Source organism: Myotis lucifugus, unplaced genomic scaffold (assembly GCF_000147115.1).
Source record: "Myotis lucifugus unplaced genomic scaffold, Myoluc2.0 scaffold_3145, whole genome shotgun sequence".
Lineage (NCBI taxonomy): Eukaryota > Metazoa > Chordata > Mammalia > Chiroptera > Vespertilionidae > Myotis > Myotis lucifugus.
This window is the reverse complement of record NW_005874193.1, coordinates 493-14,084: the sequence shown is the minus strand read 5'-3', so window position 1 is coordinate 14,084 and position 13,592 is coordinate 493. Positions and strand designations below refer to the sequence as shown.

General features: G+C 35.9%; 1 protein-coding gene across 2 annotated transcripts; it reads right to left on the bottom strand.

Moving 5' to 3' along the window:
* Window positions 1–308: 308 nt before the first annotated feature.
* On the bottom strand, window positions 309–13,365 carry SAMD9 (sterile alpha motif domain containing 9). 2 transcript variants are annotated; one of them, XM_006108691.3, is made up of 2 exons: window positions 13,271–13,365; window positions 309–6,327 (listed from the first exon to the last, which is right to left on the bottom strand). In XM_006108691.3, exon 2 carries the CDS (start codon window positions 6,317–6,319, stop codon window positions 1,565–1,567), a length of 4,755 nt encoding a protein of 1,584 aa, XP_006108753.1. In that variant the 5' UTR covers window positions 6,320–6,327; window positions 13,271–13,365; the 3' UTR covers window positions 309–1,564. The 2 variants fall into 2 exon arrangements, with proteins under 2 accessions (XP_006108753.1, XP_023604902.1); XM_023749134.1 differs by lacking the exon at window positions 13,271–13,365 and adding an exon at window positions 13,167–13,186.
* Between the last annotated feature and the right edge of the window lie 227 nt (window positions 13,366–13,592).

The window sequence follows — 13,592 nt, the reverse complement described above, 5'->3', positions numbered from 1 at the left end:
ACCTGTCTAAGCTGGTTTAGTTTGAGTTCAACAGAATCACCTGGTAAGACACAAGGACTCCATCAGAGACAGTCTGTGTAGAGTAGACTGAAACCTGGGGCAAAGTGGGAAGTGGCCCCAGAGAAAAATGTGACTGGACATTCTCATTTTTAAAATTGAGACTGTGTTTAACCAGAGAATTTTTTTTTAACCATGAGTGAGCTGAGAAGTTAGCTGAAATTTCATTCAGGAGCAAGAGACTGTGCCCTCCCTCTCTCCCCCACACCCCCAAACACACACACAACCCACTATTAAAAATCAGAATGGAATTGTGAAGGAAAAAACAAATTGCATTTTTTTGTTTTAGAAATTGTTTATAACATAAAATTTCAAGAGCACAGTCCAAAGAAGAGAAAAGAGATACAGAACTCCCATATATGCATCATGCAGCAATTGTTAACTCAGGTCCCATCTTGTTGCAGTTATACTGTTTATCTACTTTCCTTTCACCATCTCCATACTTTACACATGGAATTACTTTGAAGCATATCCAACATCTGTATTTCCTTTCCATTGGAAGAAAGATCCTGAATTGATCCAGATTCAGGTTCAATTATTTGGTGATGTGTGCACTCCATAATCTCATACGTCTGGCTCTCTCTCTGTTAATATTGATCAGGATTTAGGAAAGTCTGATTCATCTGCTATAAAGTTGTTTATCAGCTTTTTATCAATTTTTGAAACCATTGGTGATTGTCCATGTCCATAATTTTATGGGAGGAAAATTGCATTTTGATTACCTCTCACTGGTTGTGCTTATTCAGTGCAAAGGTTACATGCATATCTTGCCAGTATGTTAGGATTCCCTGGATGGGAGAAAAATTAGTCTTTTTTCACAAGAGCCCTTTTTATTAATTAGCTTTGGAGTTCCAGTGTTTGTTTGTTTGTTTGGTTGGTTTGTGTGTGTGTATAGAGTTCTATAACTCACTCGCCCCGGCCCCACTTTTGCTCAACTGCCTCCTATTACATGAAAAGGCAGTCTAATTCTCCAGCCTACTTTGGTAAAATCTGCTGACTTCTGTGGGTATGACCTTCAGAGAACTGGTTGCTCCTCTGCTTTGAAAGATCCTTGAGTGCTGATGTGCTTGGTAAGAACAAATGTTGCTCTTCAGCTTGAGAGGATTTCACCTTTTTAATGAAATGCTTCCCAATATTATAATGTATTGGAATCATAACTATTTTTTCCTATTCTGAAAATTTTTTCCAGTTGAGAAGAAAGGAGGCACTCTACCTCAATCCATGCCTTGGTTGGGTAATTGGGGGAAGTGGTGGAGTTCTGTGGGGCTGACTTATTACATTCACTTCTCCTAATTCCATCCCTAGCTCCTTATCTTGTTCTTATCTTATCCTTGATAGTGTTATCCAAGCCAAGGAAGATATTTGATACTGTCCACATTTCTCACTTTTTTTTCTTTTTCACCACTGTATAGGACTCATAACATACTTAAGAGAAATTTAAAGTCTTGGGTCAAAAAAAAAAAAAAGTGTACTGAGACCACATTCCTGCAGGGAGAAGATCAGGCTCTTAAATAATCTCAATATCATAAGCAAGTGGGCCTCCAATGGAAAATCCCAGGTAAAAGGACACTTTTTCTATGCTTCTACCACTTCTTAGTTGACCCCAGAAAGCAGGTGTGATGGGTATTGTGATTCGTTCATTGATTCCATATTCTATGTATAAACAGTTATTTTCAGCTCGTCCCTTTAAACGAAGCAAAAGTTCTTGGACTTTTTTTTCCTTCCATACTTCTCCACTCTGCCACCAGATATTAATATCAAGTGTTTTTCCATAGCATTGATCAATTTTCCCTTTGTGGACAAGTCTGTTCATATTGTTACCTTTCCCAAGAAAGAAATATGCTATTGGTTGCTTCGTACGATACATATGTTTATACTGCCCCCTGAAAGAATTTTGTAGTGACCGAGCATGTTTTTCCATTTGTTTAGAATCTTGATCTAGTTTTTGGTTTTCTGGCCAGAATAAGAGGGAAGCTAAGAAATAAGGTTCTGAAAATTGATAAGATGGTCCTATTTGTTGCAAGATTTCTCGAAGCTGATCTTTCAGTTTTTTAGTTGGCATCACAATTTTGGAGGTAGGTTTAATGCAGTAGAGAATGATATTGGCCAAGATGAAATTCTGTTTTTCCTTTTGCTGGATTCTGACAGCGCATTGTTCGAAGAGAAAAGTGTATTTTTTCACTATATCTTCCATGGTGTTAATAGCAATTTCTTGACTTTTGATAAGGTATTCCAAGAGCCCAGAAAACTTGTCTGCTTTTAAAACTTCTAGGCTTCTCCGATACAGCTCTACTCGAAGTGGCAAACTAAGCTGTGATCCAAGATCTCTGTTTTGTAATTCCTCAAAGGGACCAAATATATCTGCATATTTCTTAAAATATCCAGCCACCTTTCTCCGAGTTTTGGACTGTTCATTTTGCTTAATGTTGCTTCTTGGTTTTAGAAGAACAAAATAGTCATCAAAAAAATCAAAGGACTTTTTCAAAGAAGATCGCAATTTAGTTAGATAGGGAATAAAATTCTTGAGGGCTAATTTAAATTCATTGTTTGGATCCCCAGGAATATCACTATTGCCTGATATAAAATTGATCATGTCTCTTTTAGATAGTTCATTTTTATTGTCAAAAAAAGGAATGAGCTGGAGAATCTGGATTGCATAGAGCCCAACTTCTATCTCCCCTTGATAACCAGCAATATTGTAAGTATCATACCTCCTCTTTGACTTCTGATTAAACCTTTCCATTGCCTCATCCTCTTTATATTCACTTTGCTGTTGCGATTCCTTGAATGCTTCTGAGGCATGAACTGCTAAATCCAAAAGTTCAGTTAGATCAGCAACTGAAATGTTTCTGTTTCTTTCATTATTCTCTGTCCACCATCTTATTTTACTTTTGTAGACTTGACCCAGTGTATCTGAGATATAAGAATTGTTAGGTTCTATGTTTTTTGCTTGATTTGCCCAATGAAGGGCACTGGTAAAGTCCCTCTCTTTAATGTAGAAATGTCTTGCCAAGGCTTGGCAAATGAATGCATTTGGGTTGAACCGATGAATACCTTCCAGCAATACTTTTTCAACTGCTTTGTTCCCTTCATCTTCATGTAATGCTTCAATGAATGGGGAAAACCAAGTCCCTGTTTCACCTTCATGTTCAATTCGCTGTCTTGTGAGCAGCAGTGTTTGCATATCCTGAAAAAATTTGCTTCTTCCTATACCAGTATCATAGAACACATTTTCTGTTAGCATATCCCACATAATTTGACTTTTATCCAAATCATAGCTTATCTTCAATTCTTCCAGTGAGCGAATAGCAATCAAAGGGTGTATAATGCGCACTCCACAGTATTTTCCACATTCCACGACCTCTGTTTTTATCAGAATTGTAGAGTAGGTGCCCATCTTATCTTCAAGTTTTTCTGTTCCCCAGTAAGCCTTCTTGGTTGTGATTCCTAAAAACTTTTCACACTGTGAAAGTGAAATGGTGGTATCAGGTACATATGAATTAAGAAGAGCCAGAAAAGAAAAGAGCTTTGCCTCCTTGGTGGAAATATTTTGTCCTTTCAGGATATTCCTGACCACATTTTCTATGTACTTTTTATCAAAATTGGTTTTCATGATCATGAAGGAATAAAAATCTTCAAAGTTTTTATGTTGCTCTTCAATTTCTTTCAATTTAAGCTCAAATGCTCTCTGTTCTTTGGAAGATAGTTGTTGTATTAGGGCGATACTGTCTGACATCTTCGCACATTTTTCAGGATTCTGTGATCTTACGCAATTTAGGATGATCACTAAAGGTTTCTCATATCGAATGTACTTACTCGTTATAGCTGTTTGAATAGAGGCCTGCAGAAGATAGATATCACCTTGTTCTTCAAAATCATCAACAAGGAGCAGTACAGGTAAATATTCCTGATGGTTTGCTGTCCCATAGGTGATTAAATTAGTCACTTGTTTTCCAATTTCAGAAAAATCCACTGTCTTGTTCTTCAGCACAGCACATCTGAATTTCTTCCTTAGTTCCCAAAGAATATGCATAGCCAAGGTAGTCCCACCACAGCCTGGATGATGATACAGATGAATAATTTTGGAACATGTTGACTTTGAAGAATCTGCACAGTTGTGAATCATTCTTTCAAGTTTTTCATATTTATCCCTTTTGACAAAAGGTGAAGAATAATTTTCAGAAGAAAAATAGAAGTTCCACCATGATACTTTACCACCTCTATAGAAGTCTTCCTCTTTTAAAGCCTTGAATTCAAGAAATTTATTTTTGTCGTTTTCTAAGAGTGTTCCTTTACATTCATTTTCACAGAGAATTTCCAGAGCAGTCATGATATCTTCTTCCATTTCCAGAAGGACAGTAGATGAACCAATAGATGGCAAAAATCTCTGTGAAGATTTAGTCACAGATTTTAGTTTAAGAATAGTACCATTGATCTCTTCAAGACTTAAAGAAGAAATACATTGGCTTGATAATTCATCTTGTTTTGTTAATCTTGCTTCAAGTAGATCTTTCCATCTCTGACATATGTGGGAGTGTACACAAACACACAATATATTTTCTATTCCTTTGAGATCTTGGTAGAAAGCACAGAAGGTTTCAATGAGGGGGTCTCTTGGGTCATCCACGGAGGAGAGTAAAAGAAATACCACCAAAAACTTCCCTCTTGGCATTACATCTTCATGTGTAAGAAATGATATCAGTTTCCTGACTTCAGATGCTTTTTCTTTTTGCCAGGAGCTTGGATCTAAGGGTTTGTATTTTTCACTGTCAAGGTCTAACCTGCCATTGCAGAAAATCCAGCTGGGTTGCTGATAAAGATTTAGACTAGAAATCTTCTCATTTGGTGTGGTTTTCCCCTCTACATATAGACTTGGCAAGTGAAGGTTTACTATTCGGCTTTCTTTGTAAGCATTGACTACCCCCTTGCTCACAGATTCAGGATCAAAATCCAATACAGCAAACCATTTTATTTCCTTTAGAAAATCTAAGTGTTTTATTTGATTAGGATGGCATTTGTTTGTTACAAGAATGTACCATTCATAGTATGAATTATCTAACAAATCCTTATTTCCTGTCAACAATTCAATAAGCTTTGGACCCTCACTGTTTTTATTATTTGTTTTTATTCTGCATTTTTCTTCTGCTTCTTTTCTATGTTCTGCCAATGCTTCTAAACCTAATTGAAATATTTTGAAATCTACCTTATTTTTCATGATGTCTTTAGAGCTGGCCCCATCTCGCACAAACACTGAGAAATGTTTTCTTTGTTCCCATACTTTGTTGTTGCAGTTCTGCATTTTAATCTGGAAATAATCATGTTCACATTCAGAGTATTTTGGAATGACATCCACTTCAATAACAAATCTGTCAGACGGAGTACTGTTTGGCAGTAAAACTTCTACAAACCTTGGCTCTCGAATGCACTTCTTTGCTTTTTGGACCTGATGGTCTTCAAAATATTGGTGGATCATCAGATTGAAGTGGTCAATGAGAGCTTCTTTGGTGACACTGGTGACATTCACACCAACAATTTTTCCGTGGGGCTTGTCTTTGACTCCAAAATGAATGGTGCCATTGGTCCGTGAATTCATACAAGCTGAAGCAAATCGGAAAACTTCATTGCTAAATTTCATTTTAACATCCTCCTCTGTGGCATTTTTTGTATTTGTGAACTCTTTGAATTCATGTATTGGATCAATGAGATTGAGTGGTCCTGTTTCAGGCTGTAGACAAAAATCCAATTTGTAACGATATGGGTCACTGAATTCATCAAAAGGGTATGATACACATGTCAGATCTATGGATGGCTGCTTTTCCTTTGTATCATCTATTTCATCTCCTATGAACTCACTTTTTAGTGACTTAGAAACTGTACTCATTGTAGAGGCATTAGCCATATCTGATTTCTCTTTACCCTTGTGTTTTTGCTTTGAAGTTTCCTCATTTTCCTCTTGCATCAAAGTTTGTGTTTTAGGCACCTTTTTACTGCCTTTTTTCTTCTGACATGTCTGAATAGGATCTTCAGAGGATTCTTTCTGCAATTTTTTGAATAGTTGTTCTATTTGGATAGCTGGTCCATGTGTTATGCCCATTTCGATGAGATGATTTTTAGTTAGAAACTTCAGGACTGCTCCATTCACATCTTGTTCGGTCAAGATTTTCCGGTGTTTTTGGTCAATTTTATGACTATCTAACCACCGATTTACATCATCTTTTGTCCAGTCATCTGTATTTTCTGGCAGGTTTAGTTGTGCGGCCATTCTGATATCTGTATATAGAAAAAATAGATAATTAATATTTTATAAATACATTTTAAAATAATCATCCAATTTTTCAGTAGGTAATATGTATGTCTCATGCAGCTTTAAACGTTCAAAGAATGTGCATGCTATCTAGTTATCCTCCTGAGAGGAAATTAGTGTTACCAGTTTCTTCTGTATCCTACCAGAAAAATGCTACCAAATACAAGCTCTCCCCCCCGCCTGCCCCCCGCCCCGCAATGAAAGACAGCATAGTATACACAATTCTTGTCACCTTGCTTTATTCACTAACTGTATGTTGGGGGCACTTCCAGACAGTATATATAGGGACATTTCATCCTCATTAATGCTTGTTTGCTATAATGTGAGTTAGTGGTATTATTTTAAAATACTCAATTTTGCTATAGAAAATAAGAGAAACAAAGGAGGATATATGACACTAAATAGAGAAGTATTTGTGAAATAAGGAGGAGATATGAAACTAAGTATAGAAGCAAGTAGTTGTGAAACATGTTATGATAGGTGTAGATAAAGTATATAGAACATATGAGTGTTAAACATAGGAAGAGATAGAGGGGCCAAATGGATATTAGTATTATTAAGACACAATTGAAGCACTTGGTATTGTTAAGGTCTTAAATGGGTCTTAATTGGGTGACACCTTCTTTATCTTTGGGGTCCTGTACTCAAGAAACAGAAATAAAATCCAGAATAGCTATGAGGCTGATTAATGAGCTATAGCTGTAGTCCTTCTGCATCTCTCTGTACTTGATTAGAGCAAGTGCATGTCATTGACTCATTATATTTTCTATATGTTTATCCCCCTTGGACAGTCCTCAACTCTGGTTCTCAAAATTATATAGTCAGTGGAGAATGCTGATGCAGCAGAGAAGAGAAGATATGATCTTGCATAACTGGGATAATAAGAACCTTCTACTTTCTTGTAACTTATCCAAAGTATGTTATCCCATATCTTCTCCCTGCTTTTTGTTGTGTATTTAAATTGATTTAATAAGCCATGTGCCTTAAGCATTTTAATTTGGTGTGGGATCCTTTCTGTTCCATGACTTTTGGGATAGCTTGCTGGGTAGAGAAAAAATTAAATTAATTTTTCACATAATAATTGATAATAGCTTATTTCTGGGCAGTAACAAATGGCATTACTATTTGGTTTACAAATTGGAAGATGAGTATCTGGAATATTCATTGCCATCTGGGTTACAGAAATATAGCACTGGTTAGAAAACATAAAATCCAAATAGCTTTAAGTACAATCCATAATGGCTCCTAAATGTGAGCCATTTTAATGAATCCATCATGGACAAAATTAAATTAACAAAGGAGATTAGCTTGGGGAATTATGGCAAATAGGTTATATAAGCCCACTTCTATGAAATAATGCACAGGAATATTGCCTTCAAATGTAGATATAAATTCAATGTTAGGATTTACCTTCCCTTTGAGACATAAAGATGCTGGAGGTGTGATCTAAGGTTAAAGCTATTATTTTTGGTTAGTAATTTCTGTATGCATAGAAAGTGAATAATATCTTATGCCCTGTCTGGTATGGCTCAGTTGGTTTAGTGTCATCCATGTACTAAAAGGTCACTGGTTTACTTCCTATCAGGGCACATGCCCAGCTTGTGGGTTTGGTCCCTGGTCTGTGTGCGTATGGGAGGCAATCAGTCAATGACTCTTACATTGATGTTTCCTCTCTCTCCCTCTCCCTTCCACTCTCTCTAAAAAAATCAGTAAAAGTAAAATATCTCACAGCTACAGTAATACAAAATAGTAATACAAGATAGTAATACAAAATAGTCAAAACAGGCAATTTGGTGGGAATTTTACTCCCTTACAACACTATGACAATGAGAAACCTAGAAGATTTAACACCCTCTTAAAAAATGTGAATTAAATGAAGTTTCCTTCAGCAGTTTAGCCTATATAGATTAAGAAGTTCAAATTTTAAGTTATCTGGGAAAAGAAAAATGAGTGGAGAGGGAAATTGCTTTTGGTATACTAATCTTCAAGGTAAGCACCTTTTGTGGGGCTACATCTTAATGTGCATCAAAGGACACAATTAACAAAATGAAAAGGCAAGTTATGGAATGGGAGGAAATATTTGTAAATCATGTAACTGACTTGATAATACCCAGAATATAGTAAAAACTATAACTCAACAATGACAACCAAACAAATAATCCAATTAAAAAATGAACAGTGGACTTGCATATGAAAAGATGTTCAACATCACTAATCATTAGAGAAAAGCAAACCAAAAATACAATAATATATCATTTCAAAACCATTATGATAATTGCTAAAAAAAAAAAAAAAAAGGACTCTGAAAATAACAAGTATGGTGGGGATGTGAAGAAATTGGAAGGAACTCTTGTGTACCATTGCGGGGAATGTATAATGCAACCAACATGGCCTACCCTAAAGGAATGGTTAAAGCAAGTTATCTAAACAGAAAGAAAATGATCAGAGAAGGAACCTTGGAATATTAGGAAGGAAATAAGAACATGGTAAGCAAAAATATTAGTAAGTATGATAGAGTTTCTCCTAGTTGGTTTTCTTTTTTTTTTTTATAAATATTTTATTGACTTTTTACAGAGAGGAAGGGAGAGAGATAGAGAGTTAGAAACATCGATGAGAGAGAAACATTGATCAGCTGCCTCCTGCACACCCCCCACTGGGGATGTGCCTGCAACCCAGGTACATGCCCCTGACCGGAATCGAACCCGGGACCCTTGAGTCCGCAGGCCGACGCTCTATCCACTGAGCCAAACCGGTTTCGGCCTCCTTGTTGGTTTTCTAAATTGTTTCTTGAAGCACTGTCTGACATGGTTCTAAATGTATATAGTGGAAATAGTTAAGATAATTAAAAGTGGATAGGGTAAAGGGATATATAGGAACTAAGATTTCTTCACTTTACTCAGACTAGTAAAATAGTACCATTACACTGTCATAAATTATCCTACCTAATAAAGAGGGACTATGCTAATTGACCCTCAAGCCATCGCAAAAATGGCGATGCCCACAGACAATAAGGAGGGAATATGGTAATTGGCTGCCCCGCCCTCAAAGATGGCAGTGCCCACCACCACAAGATGGCGGCGCCCAGTCCCCTCAACCCCGCTGGGATGCCTGCCTTCGGAATCCCCCAGTCCTGGCCCAAGGGACAGGCAAACCTCGGATGGCGACTGCCCAGCCACCCAGGGTCGCCCAAGGCTCAGGTAACCAAGGCTTGCGCTGCCGGCAGTGGCAGCAGCAGAGGTGTAATGGGGCGTCACCTTCCCCTGATCACCGGGTCGCCTCCCACCCCTGAGGGCTCCTGGACTGTGAGAGGGGGCAGGCCAGGCTGAGGGACCCTCCCTCCAGTGCATGAATTTTCATGCACCGGGCCTCTAGTACATATATATAATGCAATATCTAGAGCAACCACTAGGAAAAGCTATACAAAGTTATATACTTAAAAAGACTGTAGATAAAGGTGGAATTGTGAAAGAATTTCAAATAACACACAGGAAGTCAGGAAAATAAGGTAGAGATATGAAAATTAGAGAATAAAAAGAAAAAAAGTAGACAAAATTATTAACATATAAATAATGACGTTAAATATAAGTAGCCTAAATACAGAAGTTAAAAGGCAGAATTGGTATACTGGATTAAAAACAATATAGATAGGTTGAAAGTAAAAGTATGGGAAAAATATATGATACAAACATTAATTAATAAACTCAGGAATAGATAAAATAGATTTCAGAGCAAAGAATATTACCCAGAGGAATATTATGTACTGATAAACAGGTTTATCCAACAAGACTCCAGAGCAATCCTACAGTGTTTGCACCAAACAAGAAAGTTGCAAAACATTTGAAGCAAACTGATAGAACTTTTCGTTTTAGGCAAATCCACAATTATAGTTGGATATTTCAACATCTTTTAATAGTTGATAGAACAACTACACAGGACATTAGTGAGAATGGAGAAGAATTCAACACCAATGACCAACAGGTTTTAAATCACAGACCACTCCATCCAACAACAGCAGAATATCAGTCTTTTTAAGTGTCCAAGATAGACCATATCCAAAGTTCAACAAATTTAAAAAAATTGAAATCATATAAAATATGTATGATGGAATCTTATAAACTGATAATGAAAGAAAAGGAAAATTACTAAACACTAAAGCCATACATTCCTAAATAATTCATGACCAAAGAAAAGTAAAAGAAAGACATTGCAGTGAATGGAAATGAATATACAACATATCAAAATTTGAGGGACACAGTCAAAGCAGTTTAAAAGGAACAATAATAAATGCATATATTAAAAAGAAGAAAAGTCTCAAAACAATCTTAGCCAAGCATGTCAAACTCATGGCCCACGGGCCACATGCGGCCCACATGAATATTTTTGTGGCACAGTCAATATAATGGTATGTAAGAAACGTTTTAATAAAAATTTCATAACTAATTTTTACAATATCCTGTTATACATAATTATTAATAATGAACTACAATGCTCGCTAATGACTGATTACTATAATCGTGTTGCATTCATTTCCCTTATGCACCTTACACATAGGTGCACCATTTCTCTCCACTAATACTGGTAGCGAATATTTTAGCAGCCAATTGCCACATCATTAGTCTTGTACTGACTTATTTGGTGTGCGCAATAGGACATATTTCACTTTCAGAGAACAAGAAACATAGATTTATTTGTGTTACGCTTATTAATTTGTGCAGTTTTTCAGTGTCTGGTAAGTTAATGTTCAAGAAAAAATATTAATTTTTATTAAAATTTTCTATTATTTTATGTTAACGATTACTCATTTCAGCCCTTTGAATTCAGCATGTCTATCAAAATTGTTTGTATGAAAATTGAAGCTTTTGTGGTTTTTTGGGGTTTTTTTTTGCAGCCCACATAAATTTAAACCTTGTTTATTTGGCCCATGTTAGCCTTTGAGTTTGACATGCTTGATCTAAGCTCTTAACCCAGAAACCTAGACAACTTTGAAAAAGAAGAGCAAAATAAAATATAGGCAAATAGAAGAAAGGAAATAATAAAGAATAAAAATAAATTGAAAACAGAAGTATAATGGAGAAAGTCAGTGATGTAAAGATCTGCTTACTTGAAAAGATCATAAAATTGACAAATCTCTAGCAAGACTGAAAAAGAATAAAAAAGAGAAGACACATTTACCAGTATCAGAAATGAAACAGTGGATATCATTTTAAAACTTTCAGATATCAAAAGGGCAATATTGGAGTACTATGAACAATTTGACAACTCAAATGAAATGGACCAATTTCTCAAAAACACAAACTTCTACAGCTCATTCAATATTAAATAGATCATTTGTATAGTCCCAGAACTTCAAAGAAAACTGGATTTTTAAAATATGTTTTTATTGCCCTAGCCGGTTTGGTTCAGTGGATAGAGCAGTGATGGTGAACCTTTTGAGCAAGGCGTGTCAGCATTTTGAAAAACCCTAACTTAACTCTGGTGCCGTGTCACATATAGACATTTTTTGATATTTGCAACCATAGTAAAACAAAGACATATTTTTGATATTTATTTTATATATTTAAATGCCATTTAGCAAAGAAAAATCAACCAAAAAAATGAGTTCGCGTGTCACCTCTGACACGTGTGTCATAGGTTCACCATCACTGCCTTAGGGAATGCATATACATATTGCCACAGAAAATCTTCACACACACTATATATGATTCAACTATTCCACTTCTGGGTATATATCAGAAGGAAATGAAATCATTATCTAAAAGAGATTATCTGCACTCACATGTTTATTGTAGCATTTTCACAACAGCCAAGATAAAAAGACAACCTGAGTGCCTGTCGAAAGACCAATAGATAAAGAATATATTGTGTATATACACACAACGGAATATTTTCGGCACCAGAAAGAAGGAAATCCTGCCATTGTTGACAATGTGGATGAAACTTGAGGATATTATACTAAGTGAAATAAGCCAGAAAGAGAAAGACAGTTACTGTATTTCTCATTTATATGTGAAATCTAATAAAAAAGTCAAACTCATAGTAAAAGGGATAACAAGGGGTTGGAGAGGAAAGGGATGGGCAGATGTTGGCAAAACTACAAATTTGCAGTTACGTAGAGATGTCTAGAGAGCTAATGTATAAGCATGATGAATATACTTAATAGTACTATTTGAATGCAGGAAATATGCTAAGAGAGTAAATTTCAGGTACACTCATCACAAAAATGAATGATATCTGTGTGAGGAGATAATATGTTAATTAGCCTGACTATAGTAATCATGTCACTATACATCTATAATAATAAAAGCATAATATGCTAATTAGACTGGATATCGTTCCAGACATCCTTCTGGACAACCTTCTGGATGAAGCTGGGGCTGCGAGGGAAGCCCGGGTCCCTGGTGCCAGAGGGAAGTCAGTGCAGGCAGCTGGGGGAAGGAAGGCCTACTCCTGCATGAATTTTTTGCATTGCAATTCTAGTATGTACATAAAATCATTATGTTTTATGCCTTAAATATATACAATTTTTATTTTAAAGTGCCGCATTAAAAAATTTTAAGATACAGTGTCAATAATACTTGGAGAGGATATTTATAGTCTAAATGCTTTTATAAAACTAGAAAAAAGCATACACTAATGTCAATTTAATAAGTTCAAAGAAGAACAACAGAATAAAGCAGAACTAAATGAAAGCAAGGAAAAAATAAAGATAAGAGCAGAAATTTATAAAATGGAAACAGAGTTACAAGAGAGAGAATCAAGAAAGCTCAAAAATTGTTCTTGATAAAGAGTAATAAAATTGACACACCTGTGGAAAGAGTGATCAAGAAAAAATGAGTTGGCACAAATATCAGATGCTGTAAATTTGAAGACTGAAGTGAACTGAACAAATTTCTTGAAAAATATATTTACCAAAACTGACTGAAGAAGAAATGGAAGGAGTCCCACTTCCCAGTGTGATGTAGTAGATTCCAGCGGGACACCAGCATTCCCACTATAACAACTAGGAAAAAAGAAGTCAGATAAATGACAAAACATATTTTTGAAGTTATTACAGAGTTTTAGATGGACTTCATGACAAGGACTAGTTGAATCAGAATTCCAGAGAAGGAAGATCCCTTCTTTTTTTTTTAATTCTTTATTAGTTAAGGTATTACAAATGTGTCCTCATCTCCCCATTAAATCCCCAACCTCCCCCTGCCCCTCATGCTCTCATCCCCCTGTTGTCCATGTC